This window comes from Astatotilapia calliptera, chromosome 9, assembly GCF_964374335.1.
Source record: "Astatotilapia calliptera chromosome 9, fAstCal68.1, whole genome shotgun sequence".
NCBI lineage: Eukaryota > Metazoa > Chordata > Actinopteri > Cichliformes > Cichlidae > Astatotilapia > Astatotilapia calliptera.
In genome coordinates, this window is record NC_137430.1 from 16056640 (window position 1) to 16076721 (window position 20082).

A 20082-nucleotide genomic window follows, 5' to 3' on the forward strand; every position below is an offset into this window, starting at 1 on the left:
AAATAAAAAAATAAAATAAGGAAAGTGGCGCTACCATGAGCATGCATGTTTAAAGTTTCCACCCCACACGCACATGAAGTAATCATGATAAACACTTTTAATTTGAAAGACGTGAAAACAGGAACAGAAGAGTCACCTTCAGTCACTTCAGGAAAATAAAGATGCAGCTTTTTCTTTCAAAAAAAAGTACATGTTTGTCCTTCTCCATCCTTCCAAACTTCCTTTTCCCCTCCTCCTCCACCCTCGACATCTCGTTTTCTTTTTAAAATTCCCACGCCGCTTTTCCTTTCTTCTTTCTTTCTTTTTTTATTTTATTTTGAAATGTCTCCGATTCCACTACGTTTAAACTTACAGATGACGCCATAATATTGAGAACAACAAATGGAGAGAGAGAGCGAGAGAGAGAGAGAGAGAGAGAGAGAGAGAGCACATTGTCTACACAATGTAACTACGTTGGCATGAAAACAGTATTAGCTGAGCGGGTGTCTGGCGTTGGCTGGTCTGGTCCGGCACTGCTTGGAGCCCCGCGTCATCCGGATGAGGTCGACGAGCCGTTCAGAGAAACCTTTCGGGGTTTCCCGCCGTTGCCGCCGCAGAACTGGGTGAAGGGTCGGCTAGGGCTCGGGGCTGTGGCGGTGGGAGTCCCGTTGACTGTGCAGCCGCTGCTGTTGTTGTTGCTGTTGCCGTGCGGGTGCGGGGACTGCGCAGGCGTGCCGGGGCTCGGCAGAGACGAGGACGTGGACGGAGCCCCGGCTGGACTTCCGGCTTTGTCGCTGGCAGAGTCGCTCTCCTGCCCGGATCTGCTCGCGCTGTTCTGACCTTCCTGCTGCGCGTGGCTCACCTTCATCTTCTTACAGTTGGGTCGGACTCGGTACTTCAGCGGCAGCGGGCCGTTCTGCGGAAGAGGAGAAGAAGTTATTAAAACATTAAAACTTAAACTGTAAATGGGGTTGGCGCCATTTTTAGGAACTTTATTCAGTTTTTTTTTATTATTATTATTTTTTTTATTTAATTAGTTACTCAACTAACCCTGAAGTGACCAAGTGGGGTCATCTAACCTATTTTATTCGTAAAAAAAGTCGTAAAAACTAATTTATTAATGGGTTTCTTCTACAACTTTTTAAACTTGCTTTTTATTTTTTTACGGAATTGATTCATTTATTTGCAAAAAAAAAAAAAACTTGGAAAGATATGTGGGGGTCATTTACTTTTTAACCCCAAATTTCCATTTTTAATCACTACTCTATAGAGATCAAGATCCAGTCATGTCCTGGCGTACATTCAGTTTGATAACCAGACCAGAAAGTAGCAAGTTTTGTTATAAACTTGCTACTTTCAACTCAGTAACCCAGATACATCTAAAGCGGTTGGTTTCAGAGGCCACATATGGCATAAAGATCTTGTGCCCTTTGTTGCCCCTCCCCCCTTTTTGCATACACATGATAGAAAACCATAACTAATTGCAGAATGTCCCTGATACACACACACGCACGCACGCACACACACACACACACATATATATATATATATATATATATATATACACATATATATATATACATATATATATATATATATATATATATATATATATATATATATATATATATATATATATATATATATATATATATATATATATATATATAATATGTATATATATATATATATATATATATATATATATATATATGTATATATATATATATATATATATATGTATATATATATATATATATATATATATATATATATATATATATATATATATATATATATATATATATACAGGGGCAACATAAAATTTAATAATGTTCAAAGTACATATTATTTCAGGTTGAGTACAAAAACATGATACCATACAAATTCGAATATAGCCATGTCCATGGTTATGTATGTGTTCATTTGACTAAAATCTTAAACGGAAACTGATCGTAAATTTTGAACGTTTTTAATATTGAAAATATGTTTTTTTTTTATTATTATTTATTTAAATTTTGGCATCTTTAACAACATGTATGAACAAAAACCCTCTTTCTCGAACAGCTTCCCCATTTGGAGATTTTGTGTTTTTGAAGACTAAAATAAACAAGCAGAAAAATATCTATATTTAACTGACCGCACACTATACAACACCAGCTACAACAAAGCGATAAAAACCTATATATAACAATATACAAAAACTTCAACGCAATGATAAAATAATATTTTAAAAGCTCAGCAATCAAAACGTAAGTATCTATTCTATTTATGTCTCAAGGTGAAATTTTAAAAGTACCTAATTTTGTTGATATTAAATGTATTTTTAAAAATAAATTGTGATTAAATACATTAACTGACACCGAGGGAGATGGTTTTATTTAACAAAGAAAATATTATTAATATACTGCAGTGTATCAATAAAAATTAATACACTGCAATTACAACTCAATAATTGCAGTGTATTAATCACATCTTGAGATAAAAAACAAAACAAAAAAAACCTTAGCTTTCTAAAAATGTGCAAAAATATTTCTTACCCTTCTCCAAGTATAGATATATGCTATATCCATTAGCGTGTAGTAATCTTTCAGAGGTTCATCTTCATACATGACTTCAACCTTAAGAGGAAAAAAAAAAAGAATGGGTTTATTTATTTATTTTTTATTGTTTTTGTTTTTCACAATAACCTTTTGTAAGAGGAAATCATTAAATATGTAAATAAGATATCTCTCAGTTTTTTGTGATACATTTATAGTAAGTATCTCTGAAAATAAATAAATAATTAAACTAAACAGACCTGGTAGGTGTTTGGGATGTCCATTTTGCTGCGCAGAAACTTTCTCAGATGCATAACTGTCATGGCTGCTGGACACTGCAAGTACCTCTTGTTAGCCACCTGCAGATAAAACACATTATAACAAAAAATAAATAAAAATACATATGTATATACATACGTGTGGAATAAAACATTCATACACAATGACTAGAATCTACACACAGGCTGGTCCACCTTAAAAGCAGCAAAAACAATGTAGCCCTTTACCACTGGAGAGAACATAATTATAATTGTTTGTCTCCACACATGTTTGATTATCCCTTATTCTAAGGCTGTTTTAATCCTAAAGTGTTAGCAAAGATGAAAAAAAATGACGGAAACAAAAATGTGGCTAAGTCAACGTGCGATACCTGATCTTTTGACTGCTTGTCCTCCACTGCTCCTCCCAGTCTGTGCGCCAAAAAACAGGAAAAACATGAGTAACTTTCCAGCGTATGTATAACTCTAAAACTAAATCACACAGAGTTAGCAACAGAATTCAAATTTTGAAAGATTTGAAAAAAATTCTTTTTAAACATACTATGTTTCATGCAGTACTTTTTTGTGAAGTATTACTGTAGTCAAGTATTTTGGCAAATTCCAGACATTAGAATAAACTTATTAATAAAGTCTTGAATATTATTTTATAATGACTGCAAAGGCAGCTAAAATTTACACACCATTAAAAAATAATTAATTAAAAGGCATTTGAATACAAAAACCAAAATCTGTCATATTATACGCATGATCCTATTTCTGTTCATTACATCACACTGTGGGTAGGACATGTCGTATTTTGATCTATAAAACATGGTACCAGCGTCAGTTAAGCTAGTTTTGATGATTCTAGAGCAGACTGATAATATCGGCTATAGTGGAGCAATATCTGTAAGCGTATCATAACAGCTGTATCTACTAACGAGAAACCTCTATAAATATTAGATTTTGTAGTCTTTTAGGAACAACTATTTTCCATTTCCATGTATTTTTAATATAAGCGTACCTGCTTTGATCAAAGAACTCAATAGAGAGGCTGATGATCTCATCGTCTGTAATAATTCTCTTGTCCTCATCTGCTACCTCTCCACGATCTTCATTTGTTCCATTAGACGCTATAGAAACACACACATGCACGGCTGGATGTGAGGGTGGGTTTATATGTTGCGTTTACAGCACAGCAGACTCTCTGATGTGGAAAATATTTCGCCAAAAGAAAAAAAAAGAAAGAAAGAAAAGAACATTTTCTTTCTGACTCACCATCTACGGGGTGCTCTGCGTAAAAGTCTCTTCTCCTCTTCATCTCATCTGAAGACATTCAGAAAGGCGTGTTATTACCAATCCATTCACTTTCACTTCCCACTATTACCTTATTTCAGAAACCATGTGCCAGAGTTCTCAGCGCCCCTTAATATTGTGACTTCCAGGAATAAATATTTGTCGAAACACAAGAAAAGCTAGATTAAAACTGTGGCATCGATGTGAGAATTCATGGAAATAATGATTTGATTCTCCAACATTTCTGTCTTACAGATGGGTGATATGAGACATGACCCTGAAAACTGTTTTGCTTGAACCTTGCAGCAAGAAAAGCAGACAGATTTGATGACCATAACACTCAGCGTCATCCCAATTCAACACACCTCTGCACTTTACAACAAATAATTAACTGTCAAGCTGAAACTTCAAGTTTTTCAATGCAAAGCTTTCCACTACACAACATACACACCATATCCAAATGCCATTACATATACCCTCATCGGTAATGTTCATTTATTCTTATTTTAATATACTTGCAGAGACAAATTTACGTGCAAAAGTCAGACTGAACAGTAAAAATGCGACTCTTACTTTTGAAGAGGCCGGGGACCAGTTTGTACACAATGTCCTGTAAAGTTTTGTCAGACCTAAAGAGAGAGAGAGAGGAAAAGAAACTTCAGTCAAGTATTTAAAACCAATTCTTGTCTGAAAAAATAAGACCAGTATTCATCGCTGTGGAAAACCTCAAACGTGTCATGTCGCCTACACGCCTACATGTGTTTCTCATGTCTGAATGTTTAAATCAGAGGCTGATTCAGCTGTTTAGTGGGGAACCCACAAAGGGAAGGAAACCGAAAACAAGTAATGTATTCGCTTAAGATTGCAAAGGCAGAAAATATACGTTCTACACTGTTTAAAAAGAACAGAAAAATCATATTTAAGGGGTTAAATTCAAGCCATCGGGCGTCACTAAACTTTTAGAACCAAATTTATATGGGCCCTGAAAAAGGTAACAATAACAACGGGGGCAGCTGAGCAAAATGCAGAGAGCATGGTAAGCACAGTTCTCACCTAATGTTGAGCAGTGGCTTGGTTTTGTGCACTTGTACATCACAGATGGGACAGTATTTGCTGGTTTCCAGATAGCGCACAATGCACATCTTGCAAACTGCAAAACAGATGAAAAAAAAACTGTTAATGTCTGATGAGATCTGAAAGCATTTCCTGAGGAGCCAAATTGAGTTTAAAAGAGAGCAAGAGCAAGAAATACATTTTGCAGCACTGAAAAAAAGAAGACTGGGAATGTTTAAATTTAATCCAACATATCTCACATTTAGCAGCTTCGGGTGATATGAACTGATTTTGACCCATAAAAAAATTAAATGAAATGAAATTAGACGAGTTTTGCTCACATGAATGAAGACATTCGATGATGGTGGTTGCATCTATGAAGTATCCTCCACACAGAACGCACATGAGGTGAGGGTTGAGCTCGGTAATCTTTATCCTGGTCGTCCGATGCATGTTGGGAGGAAGGAACAACAATCCCTGCACGCAGAAGGAGGACAGGTCAAAACAAAAGCACGCAGAGGTTTGTCAACGCACGGCGGGGCATTTGGACGAGACTGCTGTTTGCTTGGACTGTGATAAAGCAACATCAACCTTTATGCCGATCCAGAAATAACCAGAGGGAAAGACGTTCGTTGGCAGATTTACAGGCAGCGGCGAATAATCATAAATCAATCACTTCCGCTGAGATCGATGGAGCCGTGCGCTCCCCACTTTCCTTCGCCTTAGCTCAGCATCTTTAATGACATAGTAGGGGCAGCAGCGGTCGAGCTTTGAGGAACCAAATCTGAGGCACGGCACGGGAATATTGACCTCCCGCAACTTCAGATTTGCGCGCACTTTTAAAAACATGGATGGTTTAAACTCTAAGCGAAATCGAAAACGGTTTAAACCAAGAGCGCAAATGTGGGGGTAAAAACGAAAACCTATGCGAGACAATGTGAAAAATTAAATAAATCAGACCCAGCCAGCACCGAAACCTTTAGTTAAATGGGTAACCCCCTTACTGGGTTGCCATGTTCTGTGTGGTTTGGCGAATTTTGCCAATAATAGTGGGCTAATATCATCCACACGGGCGCACCGGGGTGACTGGGTGAAAGTGTTTGTTTCTGCGTGTGTGTGTGTGTGTGTGTGTGTGTGTGTGTGTGTGTGTGTGTGTGTGTGTGTGTGTGGGTGCGCGCGCGCGCAGGGGGGGTGGGTAATATGAGGCACCCACTCACTGCGTCAGGTGTGCCACACAAGCCACGGGGAAACCTGAGCGTTTCTATGGCAACCCCGTTTGCTTTTTTAGCCCACATGGCTCTTCGCCAGTGACCAGAACGACAGGATGTCTAAACAAAAACAACACGGCGAGCCGTGCCCGTGTGCAGAGTGGGAACGAGGAAGGACAGAGTCTCCGAGTCCCTCCGTGCACACACACAGCCGCTGGGCTGCCAGGCTGCCGACAGCACGGCTGCCATTTTGTGGAGGAAAAAAAGAAGCATGTATCGGTTCAACGGGCTGCGGGGTTTCCTTCTAACGGGGGCGAATGAAGCCCACCCCGAGGTGTTTACACGAGCTTTATGTATCTGTGAGCCAGACACAGAGGAGCGTACGAGTCCGACCGGGAGAGAGAGAGAGAGAGATTTCAGCTTTATTTTGATTCGCTTTGCGCTTTTTTCATCAACACCGCGCAGCACCAATATGGCCAGACGCCAGCGACTGCGCCGAAGTTGAGGCGCACGCTGGGTCATTACAAACCATTTATTCTGCGCCATTTCCAGTTCAAGCACCGCACAGTCCATGTATCAAACACGAATGTCGAATGTAGGCTACACTCTGTGCTCGAGTGCATTTCAACAAAAAAGCGAGGGCGGTAGAGTAAAGTCACCAGATGCCAAAGGATCCCGGTCTTCAGATTTTTATCCGGTAGTTACGATCCGGTGGGCAAATTGGTCTCGAAAAAGATGACCAGTCTGGCGCACTTTTTTGTTTTTTAAAGTTGGACTTGTAAAGATTATCGCGGCTGGGTGCTGTCATTTTTTTTTTTTAATTTAATGCAATCATTAAAAGTCTATCCGGGGTAAAGAGTGAATATGAGCGGGTGAGCCCTCTTTAAACGCTGGATGAGAGCCAGCCTGCCCAGCTCGGAACCCACACTGTTACTTTATGGAGCCACAGTCGGCACCATGCCCGAGTCCCGGCTGCTTTTCAATGCTTCAACCGACCTCTCCTTGGCCGCCTGTGAACAGACCACTGCGGGCAAGTTTGGACAGCAAATCGGTTCAAAGGATGCCTCACACACGGATAATGATGGATAATGCCTACATATATGCAGGGAGCCTGTTGCGCCATTAATCGATTGGCTGGTGTTTGGACAACTGCTTTCCCCTCTGCCAGGGTGTGTGTGTGTGTGTGTGTGTGTGTGTGTGTGTGTGTGTGTGTGTGTGTGTGTGTGTGTGTGTGTGTGTGTGTGTGTGTGTGTGTGTGTGTGTGACCTGCCTGCTCACTTTATAAGACTTCAAGTCAGGTCAGCCAAGAAATCCAAAATAAAGTTAATACGCTTTGGGAACGAATATTGCTGAATGGCCAAAAATCAAACAATACAGTCTGGATTCAGTTGGGAATACGCTGAATGCAGAGGTTTGTGCACAACACGGGCTTTCCTCTATTTTATTTTATTTTTTTACTGATAATTTGGCTTAAGCTGTAGCTGGTGCTGACAGCAGGCCATCAATTATTTCTCCACAACTAGTACATCTTAAATTCTTTCAAACAAGACACATTAAATTGGAGATTTCCATCGGTTTCTGTAGTGACCCGTAAAAGCCGTGCTAACCTAATTTATTCCCAGACGAGACCAGTTCCTCTTGTAAAGCGTTCACCTCTTACATGTAGATCAACAGCAGCTGGAAATAACCCAATTAAAAAAAACTGGGATGGCAAAAAGAAAAGAAGGAGAAGAAACACATCAGCCGCTGTGAGTTCATTTAGAAAACCGTGGCTTAAATAGCTCCTGATTAGAACTGACCACAGGACTAAAACGTATCAAAGGAATTACGTTTATTCCGTGTAAATGCCTCCCTACTCAGTGGATGTACTCCATCCAGTCTGCTGGGCTACATGATCGCTCCTATTCACACACATGTGAGCCTGTCAACCTGCAAAAACCAAGCGGGTGGTGGTGGAGTGTGTGTTTCGGGGGGATAGATTCATTTAACCCATTATAAGTGCACACAAGGTCTACACCAGCGTTCATGGGTAAAATGATAATTTTTTACCCCCCCTCGCTCTCTACAGAGGAAACACTAGCTTGCGCCCATCACCAGACTGGGAGCTACAGTGTGCGCCAACACACAGACCGTATAAAGGTGGGAATTATTGCGATCCATAATGAGCTTTTAATTGTCAAACAAACAGTCTGTGTTGGCTACAGCTCATGTGAATTTAAGTGGAATTACCAGAGCTTCAGACTGCCTGGAGAGGCACAGCCACTCCTTTGTAGTCGCCAATTTTTTTTCTCTCTCTCCCTTCTTAATTTCTTCTTTAAATTTAAATTTAATAACCATCCTTCCCACTCAGGACAAGCACACACCAAAACGTAAACAGCCAGTTGTAGTCCGTATACGCGTTTAACGACAATCCAGTGTTTACAAAGCAGCCGTCATGAAACATTTATGCTCGGTGGAAACGGTTTGCCTCCCTGGCACGTTCACGGGAGCGATCCAAGTTAAGTTAATAAATCCAACATCCGGTCACGTTCACCGAAAACCAACCTGCCACCCAATTCCCATCACCCCAAAGATCCAAACTCTATAAAATGAAGACTCTACGTGGAAACACAAACGCAGGGGGACCGTTTGAAGCACTTGCTGCTCCTCGCATCGCAGCCAACACAGCCTGGTTCGCCTCGGGTCTCCCACTTTACATAAATCCCAACGACGCAATGCAAACCCGAACCGTGACCAACTTATACGGACGCGTAACTGAACGATAGGAGAAGCAGGAGCGAATGTGCCCGACCCTTAATTGGCGCTTATAGTCGAGCGGGGAACATCTTTTGCTGGGGGAAAAAAGTGGTGCGCAGACCCACACACGGAGCTCCACGTCGGTGATCGCTGCAGCCACCGTTGAAAGCTCCACATCCACCGCTGGACGTAGCGGGGGGAAAACACAAAGACACAAAGCCCAAACCTCGCCCTTTCGCCCCGTTAGTTAGAGACGATATCGAAGGAGACGTACCTGAAGGTTCGGCCGGGAATCGGTGGGCACCGAGGCGAGTAGACAATGAAAGTTGGGAGGCGATCAGCAGAAAATGAATAGGAGTAGAGCCGCCATCTTGAAGCAGGCTGCAGACGCTGTCAGTGGCGGAGAGCGCACGGCGGACTGGAGCGCATTTCAGATGTGCGAATAAAAACTCCCCGTTTCCTCGGCGATTGCGCGGCGTGTGCGTGTCCGACAGACGCCTTCCAAGAGATCCCGGTCCTTCGGCTCCGGTTCGGAAAGCTTCCCACTTCGGCACCGATAACTTTGCCTCCAAAATATCCGCTTCGCCCCCCAGTAAAACGCAGCAGTGTGTGTGTGTGCTCCGTGGAAACTGACACCGTCCCCAAAATGGCTTGTAGTTCGACCGCCCCGCTCTGGTCACGTGGTCTGGTTGCTTAAGGGTGCCTAGAAATTACTGTCGGTGTATGCTGTTTCTACTGATCTACTTATGTGCAAAGTAGCAAAGACGTGAAGGAAAAAAAGGCTGATTTACACGCGATGGGCGCGTTTTTAACAAATATATCTTTATTTTAGCGGTTTGTGCCTTTTTCTCGACCTGAAACGACACCGAGAAGCTGCTTAAGGGCGCTCACAAATTACTGTCGGTCTATTCTGGTCTTTTTTTTTTAAGTGTGACGCATGATTTAAAATAACACACGGTGCACATCCATGCAGCTTGGGTCGCTTTTCAGCACGATGAGGCTCAATATGTCCTGATGGGTATCCAAAATTTAAAAGAAAAGAAAAGAAAGAAAGAGAAGGGCACAATGGTTGGAGCAGGCAGATGTAGAAAGTAGGCTCTCGGTGTGCCCTCTCTCTGATGTCAAAAATAACAGCAGCAGCACACGCGCTCTCACAACTTCGTGTCGTTTTGACCATCAAACGCATCAAAGTCTATTGAGGTACCAAGTGGCTGTCTTCTTAAGCTATCCAGCTCATTGCTTTGAAGATCCCACGCACTTGGTGGAAAATACGCCAATATGACAAATGGCCCTGGTGTCAAACCTTTGTCACAGTCTGTCCTGACATGCTGTGCAGAAAAGAAGAAGAATAAACTTCCACACTTGATGAATTGGAGCCTTAACCCTCCGCTGAAAACGATGGCATCTCGGATGTTTACGGAATCCGAGCCGCCGTGCTGCTTCAGCTGAGGAGCTTTGAACTTTTCAAGCTGAGGTGGACGCAAAAAAGCTCGAGGAGCTTTATTTTTGTTTGTTTGTTTTGTTTTTTAGTGAATGGACTAAAATTCTCATGACGCGAGAAAGCCGTAGATCTCTGATAATAGCCTTTTAAAAATAGAGATCTCAAGAAAGGCTGGGCTGAAACTCTTGTGGTAACAAATACTTCGAGAGAAAGAAAGAAAAAAAGACACCGCTGTCGTGCAGCTATGTCAGAAATCCTACACAAGCTGTTTAAACAACGCGAGGGTGTAATTTCTTTACTGTACACACGTTCAAATTAATCTTTTAATAAAATATTTTTCTCCAGTCCTAAAGGGGAAGTTTTTGGAAGACGTGTAACACACCAAAATCCTGAAATCAGTCAAAGAACAAAGACGATTTTATTTATTTTATTTTTCTTTCAAATACATTTGTTGGGTTGATAACACACGTGACACATCAGTGGCAGGTATAAAGGGGACGAAAGTGGACACAAGCTTCACATCTGACTGGCTTTCTCCATAGTCTTGGCGGCGTCTTTCAACTTCCCCACCAAATCCTGAAAAGGCAGACACCGATCAACATTTATCCATTTATATAAAAAGATATATTATTTATGCACAATGGTTAGACTAATTTCCGACTTTAGATTCAGGCTGATTAGACTGAAGATGACTGACGGCTTGCATTCATCCAATCATTCCAGAGCCGCTGATATCAGCAGGTCTCTGATTTTATAAAAGGCACTGCTGATGTTTCCACGATGATTACAAAACATTTTTAACCTTTTTCAAGTCTGTTCATTATTTTCTGTTAAAGTGAGCTGCAGTAAAGGATGGATCGTAGCGATTCTGTCTCAATCAAAATCAGAATCCGTGAAGAAAAAAATAGCTACCGCATGGACATAATATTACAATTTCCCACGTTGACTTTTTTCCTGAAAGATCCACACCCCTTTCGATAAGGAGAGCTACCACAGAGCAATACGTTCCGTGGTTAGATTGTTTAGGACTGCTAATAAATGTGACTGTAGTGCGTAATGGCACAGGTACGACGCAATTGCGAGACAATTATCCACCCCAAGAGTTTTCCTCTACCTGGAGCTGCTCCACTGTGCAAGTAAAGTTGATGTCCTCTGAGGATCCTTCATTCTAAAAAATAATAATAATAAATAAAGGAAGGAAGAAAGAAGGAGCAAACATAAGCGTCCTGTTACCCATTGAAATATACCAGACTTTATATAAATGCTGGAAAGTAGAAGAGTAAAGCTGCGGCTGTTACCTCAGTGTTCAGTGATATCAAATAGAAAGAATCGTTGACTTTATCCACCTGCCCGTTCTGTGGGAGAAGCAACATTTTAGAAACACACAACAAATGATATACCGCTAACAGACAGAAATTAGTCTCGCGATCTCACCTTCATGTGGTACTCCAGGCGCCACGAAGCGTCGGTAATGTGAGGTAGACCCCTTCCTATGCTATAAGAAAAAGAAAGGAGAGACTGAGTCATCTTTGCTTCTGTAGAAAATATTGCCCATTCATTCGGCGAGGAGGCAGAGAATTAATGATATGACCAAAACTCCTAAAAAACTCTTAAAAACTCTTAAAGTTGCCGTGCGTCACAGGGGTTTTACGCATCAGGTGGTTTTCTGCAGTTAAACCGTTTGCATATATGGCTCTTCTACAAAAAGCTGTTTGTTAGCACGTCATAAATCCACATTTACAAGTCAGTTAATCTTGGCGCGGAGAAGCTTAAATACTGACTAGAACAACAACTCGCCTCCTCTTCCTCCCACGTTAGCACATCCGTTCCAGACCTCGAATATCCAGTTTTCAACGTGTCAAATCATTCGGTTAATAATTGTGCAAATTTGCGACTCGAGTTTTACCAAAACAATTAAGTAATTAATAAATAATAAATAAACAAACAAAGCCTAGGCAATAGTAGGCTGTGATGGCATCCCCAGAGAGCGAAGCAAACACCTTAAAATAACATGAGCCCCACAAATCTCTTAAGCACTGCCAGCTCGAACCACGCAGCGATGCCTTACCTTGCTAAAAGACGCTCCAAATCTTTTTTATGTTTCTGCAAAACAAAACAAAACAAAACAAAAAAGCACCAATTAGCTGCTGGCAAGTCTGGCAAAAAAACAAAAGAAAAAAAAGGATGAAATAAATGCGTCCTAGTTTGGAATATAGGCTACCTGGTATGCGCTGTAGAATATTTCTGTTCTGTCTGCGCTGAATGTGAGCTCTTCAAGGCTGGAACTGAACGGAGAAGACAATACTTTAAAACGCAGCTGGTTCCCAGAAAGGAAGTCCACTTAGACAGCTTTACATAAAGCAGCAGGGAATTCATATGGAGATAGCAGAATTGCATGCATTCCTTTCGTCATCCAATTCCAAGGAACAATTAGTTTAATTCAGCTTGTTGCACAGGTTCTGTGAGCAGACTTTGAAAACCGACTTTCTTGCAGTTAAGACTGCGGAGAAGCAATGAGTAAAATATTATTAATAATAACAGTAATAATAATATAATAATATAATAGAAATCTAAAGCGTTTGCAGCTTTAAACTAACGCTTGCTTGTTCGGGACATGCGTACAGTTCATCCTCTACACCTTGAATATCCAACACCACTTGGATCAAGTGGGAAAAAAAATCTTCAGCTGAAAAAAATACACAAAACAAAGGAAAAAATGCTACATATGAGAAATTCGTGAGATGTATAAATAATACCACAGATCCAAGTATAACAGCGTAACTACAGCACTAATTTGCTGGAGACATTATGGCTCCACTGGCAGCTTGCAAGCTCCTTCATACCTACTTCAAGATGAGAATAATAAGTCCTGCTACACGAACAGAACATCCCATCGAGCTTCAGAACTTCAACGGATGCTTTACTAAAACCCCGAGTCGCTTTGTTCTGCAGTAATTATACATAAAGACCACACTTAAAGTCCCCTTGGAGGTGAATTCTGGAAGTATTGTCTCCTTGCATATTGTTAGAGGCATGAAAACAGCGCGGTTTTGGCTCAACGTCATGAAATGACCTGCTTGTAAATAGCGCGCTACTTCAGGTGCTTCGCTTTGAAAGGGTTAGGTTTGAGGTCAGGGTCAAACAAGGCGACACACACACACACACACACACACACACACACACACACACACACACACACACACACACACACACACACACACACACACACACACACACAAAGAAAACAAAAGAAAGTGTAGGCAGTGTAGGCTACAGGATCCATCTGTATCATAAGGACAGGCTGTTACGTGTGTTATGGGAGGGAGACTCTCATGCGGGCAACAGATAAGGTTGTTTGTGTCCAATTTATAACCACCACCTGCACACAGGGTGGACAGTAAATGCTCTGTGTGCCGTCTCGTACCTTATCGTGGACTGGTCTGCGTTTTGTTTGACCGCCTCCAGTATGAAGGTGACGGCAGCTGTGTGGCTCTGCTTCAGCAGGATTTGGTCTATCTGGTTAAACTCGGGCTGATCTGAAATGACAAAAAAACAGAAAGACGGAATGAGGAATGCTGCTGTTACAACATTCTTACTGGGCGGAACAGAGAAGCCAATTCGTGTACGTCTGATGCAGGGTCCATATACTTTGGTTTCTCCACACTGACGCGCAGAATGGAAATCATTGATAATTTGCATGTGAATGGGATCCCCTGTGCTGCATCAGCCTGGGGTGGGGTGGAGGGGGTGGGGGGTCCTTTGTTTGTTTGTCTAGTGAGTACTTCACTTTCTAAATAATTCCGCAGTAAAAATGGGATTGGGTGCCGCAGAGGTTAGACGACACATGGCCTGTGAAAACAGCTGAAGCAGCTGTGATGAAACTAGAACCTACATCGAGCAAAAGTCTGCTGTCATTTTGCATCATTTATATTTACAAGACAAATTCGAGCCGATTAACAGCATCAGCATGCAGGGCGCTTCGCCGGTCTGCTGAGAGCGATTACAGCCGTCAATCGGATGTGTGTCCGAGATCAGATCGGACTATTAGAGAGTCTAAAATGACCATCGTGGTCTTTCTAATACTCCGAGCGGACTTGATGCCAGTTTAAATGACAAAAGGGATCCCGAGTGGCCGTGTGTGATTGTGCGACTGCTGCTGAATGCAAAGCAGGCAGCTCGAAAAGACTCGGGTCGCTTTAAAGCAGCTGATGGGCAGCAGGCGGCCACTCGGACTCGTGAAATGTCTTAAAATAAACGCAGGGATCCATCGGGTTAATTCGCAGCGCGCAGCAGAGCCGTAAAAATCCGCAAACACCGAGGCAGCTCCGCCGCACGCTCACACCCGGAGAGAAACCGGAAGCAACAGCGGAGACAAAAGCAGCGGCGCGCGGAGAGGCAGCAGCTCACCGAGGACTGTGGGGTCGCCGTGAGAGGAGAGCAGACTCCGGAAAGACACGTCCACCAGCACCTGGAAGCTGCCGTGGTCGAAGACGGACTGGTCTGCTAAAGACTGTAGCCCTCTCTGCACAGACTCAGACAACTCCATTTTGCAAAAGGGAGACCCACGACATCAGACCACGTGACGGATCAGCTGATCTGGAGAAGCAGAGGGCTGTGGGAGGTTATAGCGAGAGAGAGGCAGACTCGGGGCTGCTGAATGGGGAAGACACTACAGCGTATTGTGGATCTCCGAGAAGACGTTCATTCATTTATTGTATTAATCTAGGTTTGTTGTTTAATTGTGCGATTCATCACTGCTGTTTTATCCTCCAGTCGGATCAGTGATATACAGAACAGCGAAAGAATAAATAAATAAATAATAACATCTGCGACCCCCAAGCTTTTCCATTGTCGGTACCACGGATACGTTTAAACGCTTTGCCACGCAGTTTTATTTAGATTTGTACCCTATATCCAGTGTAATCATCCCCATAGCTGGTTTCTGACTGTGGGATTTACCGGGTTACAGTTGTCCCCGGTATTAACTAGACCACTAGACCTCCAAGTATTCACACATACCTCTCTATGAGCAATATTATCCACAAGCGTTTAGCAGCGATTACACTGACACTGGGATATTGGGTTTATGACTTGCTGCCGGTCAGTATTGCTCAGTTATTTAGCCAGATACACAAAGTACGGGGCGGGAGTCTGTGGTGAAGTGCAACACAGGTTAAAAAAAAAAGATTTTTAGGTCATATCCTCCCGAGAAAAGAAGAAAAAATAAGCTTCCTATTGAACTTGTTTGTAATTTCCTGCCACCCAAACACGTGAGATATCAATGGAAAGCCCAGGATGCCCTTTAGTAAAGGACTTAGTAGGGTAGCTCAAATAACTCAAAATTATATCTAGACCAGAAACAAATGTCCATTATAGAGGACACAAATAAATAGGCTGGTTCTAGGGAGGATATAGATCATGTAAGGGAGATAAGGGTGTGGGGGTGAGATTAAGCATTTCTAGTTTAGATAGCAGAGACGTGGATCGTGTCAGATGATGAGCAACATTATCAACATCTTGTAACACTTCGTGCAGCTGTGCTACAGTGTGACTTTGCATGCTATGCAGTCCAGCCGTCAGAGCGAAGACACCCCCACTCCTTCTTCATCACAACTCTGTCTGTATTGTATTAGTTCTGATATTTCTACATCGTGTCTAATCTATTAATTGAGAACGAGCACAATGCCACGGTCTTCCACCCTCTGAGGTCGGGACGGACCAGGATGAGCAGATGCGATCGTGGGCGACTTATTGAGGTGTGGACTGTGTAATATTGTCATTGTATTATCAAATCAGATTTAGCGCACTAATTATTGCTATATATATCACGGTGCATACTTTTATTCGTTTACTCATTCAGCGGTTTCCAGGATCTTTTTTTTTTTTTTTTGCACAACTATACAGTTATCTAAAGCAACCATCTGATTTGCACAGCTGGGTTCTCATGCTAAATCTAATATACACATCCAGATAAACAGATGAAACGAGGGTTTTTTTTACGCCTTCGAGACGGGCATCTTCACCCACTTCGCATTTGAGCTGGCATTACGCATTTCTTTTTGGGGCAGTTACTCTACACAGCTCATATTTGCTCCCCGGTGCTCGCCAAAGCATTTCGGTCAGGGCGTTTAGTATTTATTACATGTGACGTCTTTCTTTTTTTGCGCGTGTCGGAAACTTCCTCGCTCAAGCCTCGAGGCAGTCATGAGGTGAGCCGTAAATAGGTCACTTTTAAATTTCCATTATGAGCCTTAAATATGTGGAGTCGGTGCGTAACGCAGTCCAGGCTTGGAATCCAGTGAAAAGTATAAAACTGCCACGAACTGAAAAGAAAAGAAATTCACTTTTGCACATGGAAACTACAAAATCAGCGAGCACTTGACTTCTTATTGGCTACTCTTTATTCTTCTTGACTTGGAGTTTGCCCCCTCGAGCTGTCTGTTCCATCTTTGTGCAGCTCGGATGCTTAAACTTTTATTTTATGACTTCCTGCAGTAATTAAAAAGATATCAAATCCATTTATAGTTGTCAATTGTTGTCTGTCGGTGGTTGCATAAATTGCGACGCTAATTTTAGACAGCATCGCATCCTCTCAGTGAGACCGTGGTCTGCCTGCCGTTCATTATCTAGGAATGCTCTGGACTGCGGTCTATTGCTCGGCCACACACGCTGCAGCTATCGGAGTGACCTCTGACTCCGCGCTTTGTCCAAAGTCCATTTTGGCTCCGGGTCGGGTTGTGAAATAGATTAGCCTTCACTCCCTCAGTGCCGCCGTGCTTTTTCCTCCAAGATAGGTCGCAGTGCGTGGATTTCTCCAACCTCCTGCTCCAACTTTGGTTGGGGATCTGCGTCACGAGCCTGACGTCAAACATTCGCAATTTCCCGGTCATACATTGCGCGATTAACCGAGGCTCAATATTTTTAGACATGTACAGTTGAATACATCGCATAATGTGGTTTACAAGCGGTTTCTAATACCTTCAAAATAAAAGTCTAGCTAAAAATTAAATATGAATAAAAATATTCGAACTCGGGCTCATGAATTAAAACTTAATACTTAATCATAAGTTTTGTTTTTTCTCTTTAACCCTTTATTTTGCCTGATCTGTTTAACATACAAACGAACCGTGAACCACACGCGTGCCCTTTTTATTCTGCGTCATTGTGGCTGTTAAATGCGCAACTCAACGGACAGTTTCTCTTAACCTTTACCATCCTTGACACTGCTGATGAAGTTGTTTCATTTTATATATAAAAAAAACCAACCTCTTTAACAATGACACATAACCTACAAACACATCCCTGCTTTTTGTGTTTTTAAATGCCAAAGGGAAGTTTTGTATCTGCACTGTAATCGATTCCGCTTTGTTCCTCTTTTCTTTTCGTGATTAACCCATAGTTGAATGAGGGCCAGTGAAGTCAAATGATCTCATTGTTTAACCCATAATTCCTCCTCACTGTCTGTCTTTACATAAAAAAACAAACTATAAACATCCCCTTTAAGAAGAGGCCGGGGTAACGTGACCTTAGAAAATGTGTCAACACCGAGGCATTTCCAGAACCAGCTTGTTGGGAGAACACAAGGTCACACACCGTCACTGTATTTATTTCTGTTGTAATAAAGTCCAAAACGAGGTCTGACGTAAACATGGAGTTGTACTTGTAACCTGCCATTCAGATCTGTTTCTGCAGACTCTGGTCTGGATTGACAGCATGCATACATTTTATTATTTTTTGATGCATTCGGTCATTTCTTTCCACAACCGCATATTCTCCTCTTAGCCAATCATTAAGCACACAAATCAAGAAAACTGCCTGCCATCGTTCCTGTGACGTTGTCTACATTTGCTGTCTTCACTCTTGAAGACTATTTGTTTTGTTTGGCCTGTGGCTTTTTACCACGTGAACGAGCTATATGTAAACAGAGAAAGCTTCCTTACCTTAATCACCTTCTTCTCTTACATGGAAGCACATTCAGGGGAAATGCAGTCATTTACAAGCATCCGTGCTGATCTTGCCTGAGCTCATTTTTTGCAAAGGGAGGCAGCACAGTGCAGTAAATATTCTTTTGTTAAATTTTAGTTACCTGCTTTATTGCAAAACTGGTAATAACTCTCTGTGTGCTCACATAAGCAGGGTAAAGTTCAATTATTCTTTTCAACAATTACATTCATACACTAATGGTAACACAACACTGCTGATAAAAGACAAAACTGCTCATGAAAGAAGCAGAAGAAGTAGAAGTCTAATGGTTTTCAGTGAGCAGCTCCTTCAAACAGGGGCTGATCTTCTTGTTTTTTCTACATTGACCAGTTTTATTACTCCCAAAATGTAAATTAATTACAGACCTCATAAAAGTGCTGAATCTTTGTGTTAATTATCACTAATTATCCCTGCCAAGCACAAACACAGAGAGTTGAGATCTTATTATAGAAAAGCCAGAAGCAAAGGGGGAGAAAAGGTGAAGGGGAGCTGATATTAACACTTTTTTTTTCCTCCAAAAGACTGAAATTAACTAAATTGTGAGCTGCTGATTTTTTGAGTTGTTGCTGGTTTAGCTGTTGCCTGTCCTTTTTTTAAAGTTTCCATTCTGGCCAAATATCAAATGGAGCTGAATTAAACAGGATTCCTTTAAAATCCTAAAATACAGACATGTGTGGCGGCTTCTCAGCATGCAGTAAAGCTTTAAACATGAGCAGAAATCTTACTGAAACACAACCTGAACTTTATAGATCCAGGAGTTTATATAGCAAAACTATTCAGGGTTAGAGCAGGTTACTTGTGGCCTGATTTTAGACAAAACTGTCAGCGCATGCTTGGCCTGACTTTCATGTCTAAAGGTTAGAGAATAAATCCAGTCTGTATATGTGTTGCCTGAGCGTGGATGCTGGTAACTAAGACAAACTGAGAGTAATGTAAATGTATTTCAGAATATGCTGAACTGATTTTTTTCTTTTCTTGTCCTTTACTTAAGCAGAGACACTTCCAGCACCCTCCATTTATTCTGTTTCCCTAATCAACGCTGATGGACATCTGACTGTTATTATCCACACTGTGAATAATAACAAGCAGGGTTAGCTAGTGAGATGGATATCTATCTAGATCTGTGATGTTCTTAAATTGTCTGACTTATTTACAGCTCTCACATGCAGAGCAAAACCCACAGATTCCACTGAGTGTGCCTTCAAAGTGTAAAAGATTGTGCAAAGGTTTAAAATGATAATAAACTCTATTTTAAAAAGAGAGACTTTACAACGAACTAAAGCAAGCTGCTGTTAGCTTCACTGACAAATTGGTGCTTAAACTGTGCACAAATATAATCTGTGAGCTTACAGGCACAAACTGAAAAATTTGACATATTCTAGCAAAAACAAGAAGAAGAGGAAGAAGAAGAAAGGAAGCTAAAACTAAAAAGCGCACATTTATGTGCAGAGTAAGATCAGTGAGAAAGTTCTCATATCCTGGAACAAAACATCAAACAATCATTTCAAACTGTTTCAATGGGATTAATACATGTTTAGTTTTAATACATTTTTTTCTTTATATTTATTTTTTAGAAGTGGCAATTTGAG

At 41.4% G+C, this 20082-nt stretch overlaps 1 protein-coding gene across 1 annotated transcript; it reads right to left on the bottom strand.

Annotated features, from left to right (window-relative positions):
* Window positions 1–74: 74 nt before the first annotated feature.
* bmi1a (BMI1 proto-oncogene, polycomb ring fingera) lies at window positions 75–15143 on the bottom strand. Its single transcript, XM_026180120.2, has 18 exons — window positions 14918–15143; window positions 13935–14046; window positions 12732–12795; window positions 12579–12613; window positions 11945–12005; window positions 11809–11865; window positions 11625–11678; window positions 11031–11086; window positions 9344–9383; window positions 5467–5602; window positions 5126–5222; window positions 4646–4701; window positions 4055–4102; window positions 3801–3909; window positions 3169–3208; window positions 2780–2878; window positions 2520–2600; window positions 75–895 (listed from the first exon to the last, which is right to left on the bottom strand). Exons 1-18 carry the CDS (start codon window positions 15054–15056, stop codon window positions 530–532), a joined length of 1650 nt encoding a protein of 549 aa, XP_026035905.2. The 5' UTR covers window positions 15057–15143; the 3' UTR covers window positions 75–529.
* Between the last annotated feature and the right edge of the window lie 4939 nt (window positions 15144–20082).

Coding starts and splice junctions, on each gene's coding strand:
- bmi1a (XM_026180120.2), bottom strand. CDS start 15,056: ATGGAGTTGTCTGAGTCTGTGCAGAGAGGGCTACAGTCTTTAGCAGAC. Junction 9,384..11,030: donor ATGGAGAAAGCCAGTCAGAT/GTGAAGCTTGTG, acceptor CTTTCATTGTCT/ACTCGCCTCGGTGCCCACCG. Junction 2,601..2,779: donor ACATCCCAAACACCTACCAG/GTCTGTTTAGTT, acceptor TTTCCTCTTAAG/GTTGAAGTCATGTATGAAGA.